Source organism: Schistocerca nitens, chromosome 2, assembly GCF_023898315.1.
Source record: "Schistocerca nitens isolate TAMUIC-IGC-003100 chromosome 2, iqSchNite1.1, whole genome shotgun sequence".
Lineage (NCBI taxonomy): Eukaryota > Metazoa > Arthropoda > Insecta > Orthoptera > Acrididae > Schistocerca > Schistocerca nitens.
In genome coordinates, this window is record NC_064615.1 from 631,024,102 (window position 1) to 631,043,041 (window position 18,940).

The 18,940-nt window shown below is 44.1% G+C and overlaps 1 protein-coding gene across 1 annotated transcript in view; it reads left to right on the forward strand.

The window, feature by feature from the left end:
- The first annotated feature begins 8,570 nt into the window (after positions 1-8,570).
- The window catches only part of LOC126235215 (dynein axonemal heavy chain 8-like), a 570,318-nt gene continuing 559,948 nt past the window's right edge, over positions 8,571-18,940 (forward strand). Inside the window, exon 1 of the mRNA XM_049943945.1 lies at positions 8,571-8,669. Coding sequence (XP_049799902.1) covers positions 8,571-8,669 — 99 coding nt within the window. The remainder of the gene's footprint in view (positions 8,670-18,940) is intronic.

Sequence of the window (18,940 nt, forward strand, 5' to 3'; positions counted from 1 at the left end):
CACGAGACAGTATCTACAACATACAGATTATAATTTCAGTTTCATAACGCGTCTTCAATATATAGCTTACATTCTCAGTTTACACTTTTTCTATATCTACAACATATAGGTTACAATTTCAGTACTATGTCTACAAGACATAGGTTACAATTTCTGTACTTTACATTTGAAACCATTAGGTTACCACTAAAACAGCTGTTGTTTACACAGCTGCTGACGGGCCCTGGTTCCTAAACAATGACCCCAAGCATCAGTGATCAATTTATCTTATAGTGTGAAACATTTGTAATCCTTTGCTGATGGTGCACTATACTTACTGCTGCACTGGAGTATGTCTACGACGACCTTGCAAGCTTAGTATTAGATTCTGTTGGTGCAGATATCTGTGAAGAGAAGGCTAACTTCACCTGGTTTAGCATGGGGTACTTAACTGAAAACTATTAATGTAAAATTGAAACTTATTATGGACATACAATGATTACAATTTGTTGAATGTGGCATCGTTGGTGGCCGAGGTGGTATTATTCACTATTCACATACATCAAACATTATCTTCAAGGACGATTATAATGAAAATAATGATGAGTCTTATATTATACACCTCACTGTTAAGTTTCTATAGTGGGCCATAATGCGATACTTCCCATTCTCTAATTTTGAACAGCTTCGTATGAATAGTTTTGATGTAATGAGTAAATTAGTTGATTCAGACATTGATTATATTTTAGAAGTAGATCATGAGTATTCAGAAAATGTACATGAACTTAATTCTGACCTGTCATTATATGCAGAGAAAGTAGTACCACCACCAAGCGTCAGCAAACCATAAGTTCTAAAGAAGATTGTTCCCACATTATACGATTAAAAAATTACGTGATTCACTGCAGAAATTTAAGGCAGTGTCTGAATAATAATCTAATCGTAAGAAAAATTCAAGGGAGTTAACGGTGTTTGTGACAAACCAATAACTGTAGGAATGGTTTTTTTTAGAAACATTGCTTGTAGATTCCCATTATGGGTATAATGACGAAGAAATCTGATGCAAATATGTTGAAACGTGTTACACAGACACAGATAGCATAATATATAGTGTAACTACTTCAAATATTTATGATGTTATTAAAAGTGATGTGCAGAAATGGTTTTACGTTTCGATTTAACCTGATGATAACATTTGTAACATCTCATGAATCAGGAAAAAGAAAGTGGGTATAATGAAAGTTGAATTATCTGTGAAGATAACTGAATAATTCCTAGGTTTGGGAGCAAACAGGTACACTCTCAGAACTGAACCACAACGCATAATGCGTACAGCAAAAGGTGTGAACTGTGAAACACTTATCAGCATAGGAACTATGCACTGATGATTACCGAGAATGTGTGTTTAGTCATGTTTATAAACCGATTGTTCACTATATAATTCGATCCAAGCTGCGTACAGTTCCTTCTGTAAAGTAATGTAAATTGACACTATCGGCAAAAGATGATAAATGTTTCATGCCAGATATTAAAGTGAGAACTGTAGCCTGGGGTCATTTTTTAGAAGCTAGGATTAGTCAGCAGCTGTGTGCGCAATGGCTGATTTAGTAGTAAAGTACACAATGTAAAGTACTGAAATTGTAACCTAAATGTTGTAGATACAGGAAATACGGAAACAGAGAATGTAAGCTGTATGTCGTGGATGTATTATGAAACTGAAACTGTAATCTATTTGCTGCAGATGTATTATGAAACTGAAATTGTAGTCTGAATGTTGTATATCTATTATGAAAATGTAACTGTTACTTACTGGTCGTATAAATAGTATGAAATGAAACTGTAGCCTACATGTTATGGCTGTATTATGCAACTGTAATTGTAATCCGTATATTGCAGATGTATAGGGGTTGAATATGGATAAATAGCGACAAATGCGTGCCTGAACGTAGATGTAGCTGACAGCCAAGCCTGCAGGTGGCGATGTTGTATCTGCACTCGAACGCCATACGTGCAATATACTCAACACATTGCAAGCGTCAGTTGATGTCAAAACAGTGTTCTGCGCTTTTGTGAGTTCGTCATCTGGTAAATCACAATGCGGACGAAAATGTGTGTTGACTGAACGTGAGAGGCGGTCACTGAAGAAGATTGTGAGGAAAAATATGAGGACGACAGCTGCAAAAGTCACTGTAGAACAGAATGCCATACTCGCAAATCATGTAAGCACCGAAACAACGTCAAGAGAGCTCCATAAGTCGGGAATTCCAGGGCGAGGTGGAATTCCAAAACCACACATCAGTGATGCAGATGTCCATAACAGGAAAACGAGCTACCAAAGCCAATAAAACCTAGACTATGAACCAATGGACAGAAGTAATTTGGTCGGAAGATTCTTGTTTCATACTGTTTTCAACTCCTCGTCGAGTTTACGTCTGGCATACGCCGTCCAAGACTACGATGCAGGCTGCTTGCTGCTAGTAGTGAAACATGTTGGAGGTTCACTGATGATTTGGCCAGTCATATCGTGGCATTACATGGGCTTGGCAGATCAGGTCCATTCCATGGTACAAAATTTGTTCCCAACGGTGATGCTATGTTCCAGGGCGACAGAGCCCCTGCTCACACAGATCGCGTCGTCCAGGACTGGGTTTGTGAGATCGAGGATGTATTGTCGCATCTCTCCCGGCCCTCGCTGTCAGCAGATCTTAATATTATTCAGCCCTGGTGATCTGCTATGGGGAGAAGAGTGCGCAATCGCTGTGCGTAAACGCAATCCACCGCCATCATTGTTACCTGAACTTGGCACTATTTTGCAGGAAGAATGATACAAGAATCTCTCGAAAACCATATAGGACAGGTATTTATCCATTCCAAGACAACTGGAAGCTGTTTTGAATGACAAAGTGTTTCCTACACCGTATTAGTACTGATAATGTGTTGTGCTTTTGGTGTTCCCATATTTCTGTCCACTCTGTGTATAATGAAATGTAACGTCCCATAATACAAGGGGACTTATGTCACTAATGCAACACCTTTCTTTCTGAAAACAGGTTGATTTTATTCAGGATTCCAACACACCATATTATTTCCCAGTCTTTTTAGCTACAAAGTTCTATTTTTCAACGGAATCTCCGTTCAATGCGACGGTCTTAAGCCACCTTACTGGAAGGGTCCATATATCCCGCATGGTATGACTCTAGTGGTTGATATTGGAGCCAAAGTCTTGCTGCATCAATAACCTCCTCATCATTCATGTACTGATTCCTGTGGAGTGCAGCCTGTATTGGAACAGACAGATGGACTTCGGAAGGTGCGAGATCCGGGATGCAGGGTGGAACAATCCAATGAAGTTTTGTAACCTCCTCTCGGGTGCGAAAACTTGATCAGGCCTTGTGCTGGCATGGAGAAAGAGAAGTTCGTTTGCATTTTTGTGGCAACGAACACGCTGAAGTCGTTTCTTCAATTTTCTTAGAATGGTACCACACAGTTTAGAGTTGATCTTGCACCGTGAGGGTGGACATCAAATAGAATAACCCCTTCAGAGTCCCAGAAGACTGTCTCCATGACTTCACCGGGTGAAGATGCAGCTTCGAACTATTTATTCGGGGGAGAGGTGGCGTGGTGCCACTCCATGGAAATTCTGTTTTGTTTCTGGTTAGAAGTGATGAACTGATGTTTAATCTTCTGTGCCGATGTTCAACAAAAGATTCTCACGATCAGCCTCTAACGTGCATACATATCTGCACAGATGGTCTCTTGTTGCACTTCATGGTCTTTTAGGTGGCGAGTAACCCAGTGGGTCAACACTTATGAGTCCTCCAACTGGTGGACGAGTGTATAAGCGTCAGCAACAGAGGCGTCCAGTTGTGCAGCGAGATATTTGATTGTGATCTGTCCATCACATCGAATGAGAGTGTCCACACGTTCCTACATTGCAGAAGTCACAGCTGTGTGGGGCCGGCCGGCACATGGGAGATCGAAAAGATTTGTACGGTCTTATTGCATTAATGACAGACGCCTCGCCCAACGACTCACAATGCTTTTATTCATTGTCGCGTCCCTGTAGACATTCTGAAAGGGCCTATGAATACCTGCGATGCTCTGGTTTTCCACCAAAAGAAATTCAGTGACTGCTTTCTGCTTACAGACGCATTTTGAAGGCTAAGTATAAAGCCGTCACCTATCGGAACTTCATGAAACTATAGTGGCTGAAGTGGGAATATTCTTCTATGTCCCACAACAAACTCTGCATTTTATCAATCGAAATTGTCCGAGAAATAAATGTGTTGCATTACTTATTGAATGCCCCTCCTATACTGGGCTGCATCTCACTCTTTCTTGTGCTTTAGCATGCCTGTCTGAACTTCCATAACATAGAGAATAGTCTTCTTCTTCATGCATGTATATATGTGATAGCTTTCAGAGAGTGTATGTATGGACTTGGCTGTGTGCAGACAAGCAAAGCACACTAGCGTCCAAAATGAAAGCAACAAACCACTATTTCCCCGACCTGCTTCTAATTCACGATATAATCATACACATTGTCAACAGATGTGCGTACGACCGTGTCCTGCACGGAAGACGGCATTCTGGTCAACGGACAACCACGCCAATGATGACGTCAGGGTACCTGTCAAACAGGATAGTGTTTGCCGGGAAGTCCCACATCCACAATCGCTATATACACAGTCACAGACGGTGCAGAATGGCACAGAAAAGACGCCTATCAGGCTCTCTGCGGTAGGGGGCCATGGGAAGAATGGAAGCAGGACAGTCGCAAACTGACGTGGCCCGATGGCTTAATGTGAATCGTTCTGTTTTTTTTTTTTTCGGATGTGTCAACAGTTTACAGAGATCGAAACTATCCTGGAGACCAGGGCGGGGCCGACCACATCCCAACATCAGAAAGACGGAACCGATTTGGCTGTAAGGGCACGACAGCACCGCCTCAGTATGCATGGCAACTGGCATTTGAGCTTGAAGCATCCACTGGACGTGTTGTAGCGAGACAAACGGCGTACAGAAGGCTTCGGCAGAATGGCCTTTATTGTCGGAGACCTGCTGTATCTGTATCTCTGACGCGTCTTCACAGAAGGGAACGTTTACATTGGAGTCGTCAATATGCCACCTGGACGGTCGAACAATGGGCCACTGTTCTTTACACAGATGAGTCCACATTTGGTCTGGACAGTGATTCTCGACATATTCGCATCTGGAGGGAACGTGGAACACGATTTCGGGACCCAACCATTGTGGAAAGAGACTGATATCGAGGATGATCCCTAATGGTGTAGGCAGGAATTTTGTTGACCACTCGAACACCTCTTCATGAAATTGTACGACTAAATCAGCAATGTTTAACTGCTGTTAGGTATCGTGACGAGATCTTGGGACCTCATGTGCGATTGTTGCGAGGTGGTGTGGGCCCAGACTTCGTATTGCTGGACGATAATACTCGACCTCACAGAGCATGGGTGGTTAATATTTTCCTGGAAACGGAAGGTATTGTACGTATGGAACGTCTTGCTCTGGAGCATGTCTGGGATGCACTAGGGACACGAGCCGCATCACGTCAGTACCCACCAACCACTCTCCAAGACTTACGAGTAGCGCTGAAGGAAGAATGGGCGTTATTGTCTCATCATGACATTGATGACATCATTCGCAGTATGCCCTGTCGTTTGTCAGGCCTGTGCTGCCGCCAGAGATGGTTGCATCCCATACTGAGTGCATTAACCAGTTGTCAGAATATGTGTGAAAATCCGTTGGAAAGAACGAATAACATTTTTGTCTACCTTTATGCGAGTTGCAGTTGTTTACGTATTGCATTCTTTATATTGTTTCTACTTTATTATCACCTGATTATACTGCTTTGTGGCAAAATAAACGCAGCCTTGCAAAATTTCGGTTGTTGCTTTAATTTTGGACTCCAGTGTAAATTTCGATTGTTGCTTTAACTATGGACTCCAGTGGATATGCACTGCGGACAATCATTTGTAAATGTTACGCAGCTGCCATCACCATTGGACTAGAATGATATCGTGTCCTTGCTCATTCCTGATTTAAGAAGCTCTCTGGTAGATAAATGCATTTTTTATGACGGTAAAATACTGGCCTGTCATTGGGAGAGCAAAACATGTGCGTTTTGGAGTAGGAACTCCCTGATTCGTCCAGTTTCAAGAAAGGGGCGTGGCTTAGGAGATGGTTGTCGTAAGGGAGGATTTGGGGGGATGAGAGAGGAAATGGAGGGCGAGCGTCAGGGGGAGGGGTGAAGGATAAGGGAGGAAGGGTACGGGGAAATGATGTCGTCCTGCATTTTCCCCTCTCTCGTATGTAGACAACCCAAAAAAACTAAAACTCAATTTGCGTCCAGCATCACCAATGCATTCCTACTGAGAGGAGATCATTTATGGTTGTTTCCCAAATTCCTCTAAGTGAATTTTCTCTATCCCAATGTCCAAAACAGAAAACAGTAATAAGACAGTTAAAACACGGAAATAAAATTCGCAATTTGCACGATTCTCAAACTGATGGTATAACATGACGCTAGCCCAGAAGGAAAATAAAACTAAATCCATGAATAGCTAGAGTTCATCATGTGTATAACCAGATAAAGAGAGAATACCAATACGAATAAGAGAGGAAGAGACATCTAAAAATCGGTACACAGAAATAATTGTCGTGATGTTTCATAAAACAATAGGTGCACTTCCATGTTACGTCGGACAGAATTAAGAACTATAAACAAACGACAAGACTACCAAATTCAAAAAATGAAATTTCTTAGAATGGAAGAATTTTAAAAGATCAGGTTTAGAAATAATGATGTTAAAATGAGCTGGTAGTTTATTGACTAGGAAGAACAATGTACTTTAATCCGAGAATCTGGGATAAGTATTTTGCACTGATGAATAGTGACAACCATTCAAAACTAAGAGTTACAAATCAGAAAGGGTATTATTTACGTCCTGCATAGCGTTTGCTACTTAAATGCAGTGGCGCTGAGTCGAAGGTCAGTATAATTCTATTAACAATGGAAATACGGCACTATACATGCTCTAATCGTAGGAATTTACACGTAATGCATAACCTTCACGCTTTGAGAAAGGAAAACTAAAGAAATGTGAGAAGAAGGAAGAAGTCATAAATTGAACCTGTCCCTCGGGGTCTTCCAGCTAATGACTCCATACCACCCATTAAGCGAAATGAAGACACTATCTCGATAATAATGTTGATTGGCCATAGGAATATCTCAACAGCACACAGACACGTCATAGAGACACATGCCATGTGTGAACGGGCATTGTACTGTTGAAAAATAGCACAACGATACTTTCACATTGAAGGTAAGACATAGGTCGCAGTATGTCTGAGACCTACTGCTGTGCAGTCAAATTCCCTCAGTCACAATCATCCATGACCTGAAGCTATACCTGATCGCTTCCCACACCATGACCCCAGCAGTAATATCGCTGTGCCTCTCCAAAACATTGAAAGAATGGCACCTCTCCCTAGGTCGCCGCCACAATCATCAACGATAGTCATGCCAGGGTAGTTCAGAACTGCGATGCATCACTCTGCACAATGTGACGCCACTCAGGGGCAGTCCACGTTTCTTGTTCACAGCACCACTTTAAACACAGCCTTCAATCAACGTTGCAAGAAGGCACAGAATGTTGCCTCTATCCATTACTTGTTCTCGGCTGGAAAGCACAAATATGAAGGGACGATGATGTGCTTCGCCCAAAATGCGGAGATACTACCTTTGGTGGTCAGAATGGTCGACCGGAAGTTTCAAAACGAGTATGCCTGGTTTCACGTTCCCATACGGTCCAACATCAGGCCCCTCAAATATGGATATTGTTGGTTTCGATTAACCGACCAAACTATGTCAGCTGCTGATAACGCTTTATCACACGAGTACGCATCATATTTGTGTCCTTCACAGTTATTATTCAAAATCTGCCGCTGTCCGTGCCCCATTTATACCGTAGCACCGTCGTAACAACACTAAACATGAACAAAACTACTGTGCTCTGATGGTCTCTCTAACAGTAACAGGGAATTGCAACAGTATAATCATTAACATATTCGCAAATTCTGTGCACCTGTTTGAAATTACAATGTCAGCCGACCGTGTGTCTGGGGGATTTTTTTTGGTCAGGCAGTGTATTTATATACAAAATATGGGGAATTGCAACAGTATAATCATTTACATATTCGCAAATTCTGTGCACCTGTTTGAAATTACAATGTCAGCCGACCGTGTGTCTGGGGATTTTTTTTTTGGTCAGGCAGTGTATTTATATACAAAATATGCTGCTGGCTTCTTACATTCTGTAACAGACGTCCTGCAACTTTGAAAGAGCCTCTGCCATGAGACGTTTGAACTCTGCTATGCTTCTTTTTATTTTCTTAGCATCATGTTTCAATATAAAAGGGGACAGGGGTATAAGTAGGATCTTATGAACATATTGTGAACTTAGCGTCAACGGTCTGCTACAATAATTTTCTCGACATTGTTCTGAAGAACTTTGTATTTTCTTCTTTTGCCAAGACGCACTCTTTTCTTCATTCCATAGGGGACCACAATGGAGAGGAAGAGATTTAGGAGAGATGTTGTGCCAAGAAAACGAAATCTACGTGCGAAGAACTGGCTCAAGGAGCAAGAGAGTCAGAGAGAGAAAGAGGTATGTTAGTGCTGCTTTACTTTTTCACACTGTAACTCTATTTGTTTCTCCATATACGCTAATATTTAAGACGAATGTAACATAAAATAGGACATAGGTAATTTCGTTTCCACTTAGCACAATTATTTCGGGAAATTGAAAAACACGGATGGTATTCTGGAATTGAATGCATGTCGTTTTCTTCAGAAATACGTGGATTGTGAAGATACTACTAGACAGATTTTATGAAAGCGACTCTGCAGTGACACCAAATGTGAATACGCATTAACACCAGTTTTAAATACTTCTGTCAGTTGTGAAGACAGACAAGCTTTACGATTGCAAAACAAAGTAACGACAGATGACAGATGGTCATGAAACTCTGTTTTTGAAGTCTGGTGGGAGTTCTAGAGTCCTCGACATAGGGTGTTACATGAGTACCTTGAAGGCATTAACCATTCACAACAGACAGCAGCGGCATGACACGGTCCCAGTATAAAAATGCTCGGGATTCATTGCTAGACGCCATTTGGTTCTCCATAGTAATAGGGACACTATTTTGTGGTGTTGATAACCATTTTCACATCAACCTGCCTTTAGTCTGTCAGCAGGGTCTGAATCCACCTCCATATAGTGGTCTTAAGGCCATGCTCTTCTGCATTTCTAATCAATATCCAAGAAGATGCAGAGAACAATTTTCTTCACAGGAAGTTGCTGAAGTGTTGCTTTGGATGATTTGCCTGGTTAATACGCGTGTTGGTTTTCATGTAAAGGAACATCAGTTAACTTCTTTTCACTAACGTGCACATTAACCAGTTTTCCTAATGTCTTTAAAAGAAAGGAGGACCGACTGACTGGTCTCAAATCCTTAGCCTTGGTGTGATCAATTCTTCCTGGGTTTGGGATGAAAATAACCTTTATTGTCCTCCAAGCGTTGGGATTGATTCCTGTCGGCCGGCCGAAGTGGCCGTGCGGTTAAAGGCGCTGCAGTCTGGAACCGCAAGACCGCTACGGTCGCAGGTTCGAATCCTGCCTCGGGCATGGATGTTTGTGATGTCCTTAGGTTAGTTAGGTTTAACTAGTTCTAAGTTCTAGGGGACTAATGACCTCAGCAGTTGAGTCCCATAGTGCTCAGAGCCATTTTTTTGATTCCTGTTACTAGACTTACTGTAAACAGTCTGCATATAAGTTTGATTTATCCATCCTCTTCTTGTTGCATTAGAGGCGGAATAATTTCATCTGGGTCTGGTGTCTTGATCAGTTGAAACGTTTCCATCGCCCACTGAATTCTCTTGAGTCAACACATTCTCTGGCAGATTCTTAGTTCTCCCGTCTGTTGCCTGTAAACCAATACCTCGCAGGGACTGAAGCTTTGTATATATAATCTACCAGAGTGCATTAAAGGGACTGAATCCTGAGGAGCATAGCCACCCTTTCATGCTCTGTCCTTGCGTACTTTCCATCCTCCTTTCTTAGTGGGCCTTCTGGATTTGTTGATATTCTTATGAGAATTTTGTGAAGTCTGGCCCTGACAGCTGTACCTTCCACCTCTGCACAGACTATCTTCCAGGATGTGTGCTTCTCTTGCTTAATAGCAAGATTATATTTGACAAGGGCCCTCGATATTTTGCCCATTGTCCTTTCCTTCTTGCGAAGTTGGACAGTCTTCTTATCTGCTTCCTTTGCAATTCAAGACTACTGTTTCACCAAGGTACAATCCTGTTTGTGCACTTCTTGGTGTCTGGAGATTTTGCAAAGTACGAGATCATGATGGCAGACGTCAATTCATCTATCATTTCCTCTATATTAAATGGATATAAGAAAAACATGTGATCAAGTGAGGATGGCTCCATCACCACACGCCATTGTTTGACTAACTATCTAGTAGTATGGGTCCAAAAGTTATGTCAATTATTTATTCCCTTCTTCTATTCGTGAAGGTAGATTTCTTCCCCTGTTCAACATCTTCAGATTTCTCTCTAATAAGAATTCAAGTAGTTACTCACCTCTGATGTTGGTGTCGCTGTTTTCCCACTCCATTTAGGGGCGTTAGCACTGCAACAAACCAGCAGTTTTCAGAATGAAATTTTCACTCTGCGGTGTAGTGTGCACTGATAAGAAACGTTGTGGCAAATTAAAACTGTGTGCCGGACCGAGGTGCGAACTCAGGACCTTTGCTTTTCGGCGGTAAGAGCTCTACCGACTGAGCCACCCACGCATGACTCAGACCCCTCCTCACAGATTTACTTACGCCAGTACCTCTTCTTCTACCTCCCAAACTGCACAGAAGCTCTACTGCGGAACTTGCAAGACTAGCACTCCTGGGAGAAAAGACATTGCGGATACATGGCTTAGCCACAGCCTGGGGGATGTTCCCAGCATGAAATACTCCCTCTACAGCGGAATGTGCGCTAATAGGACACGAGGTACTGGTGGAAGTAAAGATGTGAGGACCGGCCCTGAGTCGTGCTTGGATAGACCAGTAGGTAGAGCACTTGCCCGCGAAAGGCAAAGATCCCGAGTCGAGTTTCGGTCCGATACACAGTTTTAATCTTCCAGGAAGTTTCATATCAGCGCACGCTCGGCTGCAGAGTGAAAATTTCATTCTGGGAACATCCCCCAGGCTGTGGATAAGTCATGTCCCCGCAATATCCTTTCTTCCAGGAGTGCTAGGCTTGCTAGTTTCGCAGGAGAGCTTCTGTGAAGTTTGGAGGGTAAGAGACGAGGTATTGGCGGAAGTAAAGTTGTGAGAACAGGTCGTGAGTCGTACTTGGGTAGCTCTGTCGGTAGAGCACTTGCCAGCGAAAGGCAAAGATCCTGAGGGCGAGTCGCGGTCAAGCACACAGTTTTAATCTGCGAAGAAGTTTCAACGAGCAGTTATTCATTCAGCTGCAAACAGCTGTCTACCAGCCTCCTCACCTCCTAGGAAGAAGGAGCACTTTGCTCGTAGAGAAGATAACTTGAGGTCAGTAGAATTTCCTTCATGCTCATTTCTCATGCTGTTTCGTCCTGATGGTCACTAAGTACATGTCACAGAAGTTCACTGCCAGCAAGACTGAAAATCTATTTTTAACATAAATGCATGTTCTCGAGGTCGATTTTTATCGCAAATCAGCTTATCTTCAGATCCTCCGAGATGTTATACATCCCTCTTATATAGAAAGAGTTCCTGAATCAGGGCCACGCCCATCTCCTTTCTTCTCAGAAGGCGACTCAAGGCGACCATTGCCCCCTTGCTGTGTTATAGGTTTATCTGCGACTTCTCTAGCCGTCGGCCTGCCGTGATTGTCGCTTCTGATGTCCTTAATCAGCTTGAAAGTAACCTACGAGAACCCTAAATACAGTTTTATGTCTTTTCTCGCATCGCCTTCAAGGATTTCTCACCGCCCTTTACACAAGAGTTTGGCTGTCAGATGCAACCTTTCGGTTAACTGTCCTCTAGTCATCTGTCGAGACTTTCTGGTTGTGTACCCATACTTTCTCGGTAGTTTGGAAACTCAGATTGACATTTTCGCTGTGACTTCCTCTGCTGTCTTAACCAGCAGCTTCTCCTCCTCCCAGGAGATATTTTGGGCACCATCTTCTTCGACTAGTCTACCGTCGCATCCCCCCCCTCCCCCCGCCAAGATAAAGATTAGAGCACGTTTGCTCAGGCAGACCATCCTTAATTTGGTGCCTTTACTTGCGTCTTCCGCCAATGTTTTCAAAGAACCACATGAACTAACTTCTCCTGCTGCGAGGTGGTATTAACAAGTAGATATCTTTGTTGGATTTCTGCCATCCTAAGAACTGTGACTGCAACACTATAGGTAGACTGCAGTACTATAGGCCTATTACCCTGTTTCCTGCCTCAGCTTTTTCTGAATTTGGTTATCCTGGGAAAAGGGAATAACAGACTTCCCCCTGGTTTTCTTACTCCCTGTCTTGGAAGTGGGAGGGGGTCTGTTTACCCCTTTCAGCCCGAGAGTGTACTTTCTTGGAGGTCTTAGTTCAAGATTTTCTAATTGTCTTCCGTTACTCTCTGTCTCTTAGAAGGTTCCTCCTCCAAGCCCTAGATACGACTTTGATCTTGATCTGATCCAACTTTTCAGTGACATTTTCCACTTCTTGGACTGGTCTCTCCCCCAATCCAGTTGTAGAAACAGTGTCCATCAATTCAGTTACTGATGTCTGTGTATTTGAGGTAACATTAAGTTCTTCAGCATTAAGTTGGTTCCTGTATTCTACATTTTGGCCCCACAAGAACTGGGGATACATAAGGTTGAAACACTGATGTAAGGCTAATTACTGAGGGAAATTGCCCAGTACTCCTAAGGCATTGTTCACAGCACTTCTTCTCATACCACACACACCTCAGCGTTGATCGCATCACACCTCTAGTTGAGCACCTAGGACACTGGGAAATTGACTATGGAAAGATGCGAGAAGAGTGGGACATGTGGGACACTTTTCATCAAGTTCATTCGCTGAGAGCTGTCCGGCTTGGATTGGCGACCCCGCCAGTAGCTGCAATACTGCAGGCATAGATCTCATATTCACGTGAGCATGTAAACCTTTCTGCCTGCACGATCATTGGTATGGAAAGGACATGTCCTCTGGATATGCGGTATGGCTTACGTGGGTTAGATCACACGCATCATGGAAGAACATTTCGTGTAGTCGTCTATAGGGCTGTGACAACACTGACCATTGTTTGGCTCGCTAAGCACCTGCTCCAGGTCCACTACAGCACTCAGGCATCTGTTTTCTTCGATAAAACAAGCTATTGCTAACTCATTTTTATATTCCACTATTAATGAGGCCGGGGAAAACCCACGGCTGTAAACGTTATTAACCGGGAAAGCGGTTATCAATTGACTACCATATCGAATCCCATTGTTTGCTGATTTGCTCTCTTCGAAGACGACAGAGTATGCTGAGGGCCGCAGTGTATGGCAACCCGCCGTACATATGAGTTTCTAATTTTCGCTTTGGACGGCACTGCTTGCTGGTATTGTGTTCAGTCTTACAGTTACGATCATGACATATGCGCAAAACGCGCGTGCAGTGCGCTATAATTTATGTTATTTGGGAAGAGGAGGAGATTAGTGTTTAACGTGCCGTCGACAACGAGGTCATGAGAGACGGAGCACAAGCTTGGATTAGGGAAGGATTGGGAAGGAACCATCCCGCATTTGCCTGAGACGATTTAGGTGAAATCACGGAAAACCTAAATCAGGATGGCCGAAGACGGGTTTGAACCGTCGTCCTCCCGAATGCGAGTCCAGAGTGCTAACCACTGCGCCACGTCGCTCGGTATGTTATTTGGGCACCCAGTGTCAGTCGTTCGAGTAAGCGATGTTGCTGAGTGAGGAAGTACATGAAAGCACTGTGTATGAAGTTTTGGCTTCACACGCAGGATGATTGGTTAGTTGGCAACCGGTGAGTCTGCTGGTCGTCTGTCGCAGTCAGCCGTGCCTCCATGACGAATCCTGTTATGTAAACAGACAGTGAGACGGATTTCACCATGGAACCTAAACTGCTTGATTTACTGCTGCCCGAATCTCATGACGAGGTTCTTTCAATACCTTCCACGTTGGGAACCATGTCAGTTTACAAGAGGTCGGCGGCTATTACAACTGCAAGTACGCCAAGTTCGCTAAGGGAGAAGAGGGCGAAACCTGCACCAGATGCGGATGCTGTTATACAGGTTAAGAGGACGGCAAGTTGGGCACTTATTTTTACTGTATCGCCAGCAGAGCTTACAAATTCCAATCTCGCTAGATGGAAGCTGAGGAGCTAGCGAGGGAAGCAAAATCCCCCACCAGTGGTTGTCAAATTCTAATATCTTCTATAGCTGTACTATAATAGAGACAGTGAAGGAAGATCCCTGACAGCTGGCAGCACTGTTGCCAGCTTTCAACTGCAAAACACAAATGGCTTCAGTGAAAACAATAGTTGTCTATGGGGCTGTGACAACACTGACCATTGGTTGAATCGCTAAGCACCTGTTCCAGGTCCGCTACAGCACTCAAGGATCTTTTTTCTTTGACTTTTTTGTAACAGCTCAAACAGCTCATCGACTATGAGACCTTCTCCGTTTGGCTCAAGGGACAGATTTAAGATGTCGTTCTATACTTTTTCGTCCTCTGAAGACAGCTACTGGAGATCATATTCCAGAGCATGCAGCACAAAAATAGCCTGGTCCATATACGGTAGCAAAGAGGATCTTAACTATGGATGTGGCCTACGCTCCGTCACATGCCTCCATTACCTGAAGAAGCACAAAGATACGACACTGATGCTTGTTGTCGCGAGAGATGTTCTCCACAATCGTGTTATCTGGCATATCACATGCATAAAGTAATTATTATAATGATGGAGGACATGTGCACCAAGAGGGAAAACCCGCAATGCTTTAACTGTTAGGTTGTCAGCCACTCCACGACGAGTTAAATGCACTGCGAATCATACCATCCATAACGAACCTATCACCAGATACCGTAACTACATCTGTTTCAAGTGTGACGGCGCAAGAAGCCAGAGTTTGCGTCCCCTAAGCGCAAACCATAAAAAGATACACCCAAGTGTGAGTTTTGTCTGTGCTGTCTCCGCTCAGGACAGAGATCATGGAACAGTAGAGAACGGCACAGACGCCCATGGAATGGGGGGCCATACTCGCAGCAGGGCCGCATGGGTCTTCCCTGGGCATGCACCTGGGGTTGTTCACCCTCCCAAAGAACTCTGTCGATAGAATAGTCTACAAACAAAGAGCGCAGCAGACTGTCCCGATAATGCTATACAAGCGAACGGAAGAGGACACCAGAACTGTGCTGCTGATAACAGCAGACAGCACTAGGAACCATCTGCCGCCGCAAAGCCTACCCATCACAGCTAGGGAACGCGTCTCTGACATCCATGGAACAAATGTATTTTACATTTATGTTCAAGCATGCATTTTTACGTGTTATTTCCAAATTTTTGTAACCCCAATGGGGATATCCCGGCCAGTAAATGCCATACGATCATTTCATCGACACACTAATCAGCCAGAACATTATGCCCACGTAGCGAATAGCCAGTACGTCCACCTTTAGCCCGGATAACAGCGGGGACGCGTCGTGCCATGGAAGTAATTAGGCCTTGGTAGGTCGCTGGAGCGAGTTGGCACCACATCTGCACACACGTATCACGCAATTCCCGTAAATTCCGGGGAGGGGGCGACGAGCTCTGACGCCATGTTCAATCACATCACAAATGTGTTCAATTGGATTCAGATGTGGCGAGTTGGAGTGGCCAGCACGTCAACTGGAACTCGCCACTGTGTTCCTGGAACCACTCCATCGCACTACTGAACTTGTGACATAGCATGTTATCTTACTGAAAAATGCCACTGCCGTCGGGAAACCTGATCGTCATGAAGGGGTGTACATGATTTGAGCTAGTGCTTGACATGAGGTGTGTTCAAAAAGAAACCGAACTTTTGCTGTATCAGCTTTATTGTTTATTGTAAAACATCTTAAGCACCGTCCCCATAAAAATAGTCCCCTCCACTGGCAATACACCGTTCCCATCGTTTCTTCCAGTTTTGGAACGCATCCTGGAACACATTTTGTGGGATAGCGAGCAGGTTTTTCGTCGCATTGTTCTGTATCTCCTGTATAGTTTGGAAACGACGTCCTTTCAACGTGTTTTGCAGTTTGGGAAACAGTAAAAGTCTGCTGGGGCTAGGTCCAGAGAATACGGTGAATGGGACACAACAGAAATATATTGTTTTTCTAGATAGCAGCAGACAAAGAGTGATGCGTGAGCTGGCGCATTGTCATGATGCAACATCCAACTCTGGTTTTCCCACAATTCGGACCTCTTCCTGCGCACAATATTCCTCATGTTCACGACGATTACCTGATACACTTCCTTGTTTACCATCTGGTCACGTGGCACAAATTCATGACGGATGCCCTTGTAGTCAAGAAACACAACCAATATCACCATGATCTTTGACCGGTCCATGCGTGCTTTTTTTGGCTGCGGTGACCCTTTGCCCGCCCACTGTGACAACTACATCTTCGTTTCAGCATCACAGCCGTACACCCACGTCCCATCGCCTGTTATGATGTTCTTAAGAAAGATTTCATTGTCATTAACAGCGGCAAGCAGTTCCTCGCACATTTCGACACGTGTATGTTTCTGACCTTCAGTCAACAAACACAGTACGAATTTTGCACTGACACTACGCATCTCAAGTTTTCCACTCAAAATTTGGTAGCATGATCCTACACTGATGCCCATTTCCTCAGCAACTTCCCGAACAATTAAACGACGATTTCCGCGAATCACAGCACGAACGCTATCCACATGGCCATCATCTGTTGATGTGGAAGGACGTCCGGACTTGGAATCGCGACAGACCGACATTCTACCTTTTGAAAACGTTTAAACCACTCGTAGCACTGCTTGCGACTCATACAGTCCTCCCCATATGCTTGGCTAAGCATTTGAAATGTCTCTGCCAAAGCTTTGCCAAGTTTGTTGCAGAATTTCACACACACCCGTTCTTCAAGCTCATTCGTTGCACTAATCCGACAGTACATGTGCTTACTTCAGCGGCTGTGGTTCGCTTGTTAATTGTCCAAGTGACACTAGGCAAATGGCTATTTGTTGTCTAAGCCTGCCGCTAGGTGCGCTCAGTAGCCGCAGCCCGCTCTCTCTGCTGGTTGGCGCGCTATTGCAAAAGTTCGGTTTCTTTTTTGAACACACCTTGTACTCCGTGGCCGTAATGGTGCCTTGCACGAGTCCTCCCCCCCCCCCCCCCCCACTAGGCCCATGGATGCCCACTTGGATGTTCCTCAAAATGTAATGGAACCGCCACCAGCTTGTCTCCATCACACAGTACCGGTGTCAAGGAGCTCTTCCCCTGGATGACGACGGATTCCCGCCCACCAATCGGCATGATGAAGAAGGTATCGGGATTCAGCAGACCATGTAACGCTCTGCCACGGCACCCACATTTAGTGCCAATGGTCACGTGCCCATTTCAGTCTTAGTTGTCGACGTTGTGGTGTTAACATTGGTACTTGCTTGGGTCGTCTGCTGCAGGGGTCCACCGTTAGGAGTGTTCGGTGCACTGTGTGTTCAGATACTCTTGCACTCTGCCCAGCATGTTAGTTCTGCCATAGTTCTCCGCCTGTCCTGTTTTACCAGTCTGTCCAGCCTACAACATCCGACATCAATAATGAGGGATGGCTGCCCAACCCCATGACATCTGGATGTGATTCGCCTTGGTTTCGCCACTTTTGGAAGACGCTCACCACAACACTCCTCGAACACCCGTGCAGTTTTCGAAATTCTCGTGCCGAGCCTCTGAGCCATTACAATCTGCCTGCGGTCAGAATCAGCTAAATCGCGCAGCATCCCCATTCTACACATGGACAACCCACTCACTGATACTACATGCACCATGCGTGCATCTGACTAGTCATTCCTTGTCAAGTGACGCTACTATTGCCTGGACTAGTTTACGTCGATGGTATGTTGGCAGTCATAATGTTCTGGCTGATCAGTGTATGGTGACACATCGTTACTTTGTAGCATTTTTGCTTGTTGTCAGTGCTTGCAGAACATGTGACGTTGATGAAAAATAAGGTTGTCCTACGTGTAAGTGTAAATAGCAAGCCACTTGTAACTCATGACTAGGGTAGGAAAAAAAAAGCATAGTGAAACCAGTATGTTCGTTGAATACCGTAAAGTGGGGTTACTTTGTGACTGTAGGGGCTACTTTGTGACATAAGTTCATTTTCGCTTATTTCGAATCTCCCGCTGCGTCCAAGATGTCTAAAAAGCAAAGATTAGCGGCAGCGGCTTGCCTATAGTGCTGCACCATCTTGCAGCAGCCTGCTGAATTTCCCGCGCTTCTTTTGTTCATCGGCAGTGCGTTCGTATTGAAACCTGCTTTGGAGCCATTGTTTGAATTGTTGTAAACTTTGTGTGCTGGAGCCGTTCATGTGAAAGAACTGCAGAAAACAGGTATGTACGCCTGATTGTTAATATGTTGGCTACATTATGCATTATGGCGTGATTTGACGTTAATTGTGTTTATGTAAGCAGTATAATTATAAAACCATAAAATCAACATGTTAAGGGGTTACTTAGTGACAGTTCATCATATGAGCCATCAGACAGAGAAGCACCTTCGACTACTGGTAAGTTACATCGAGACACAAGACACGGACACCACTTGAAAAGGGCCACTAAGAAGACCCCTGAATGCACATTCAAACTTGATGACTTTGTGGTAGGGAACTTCGAAGGGG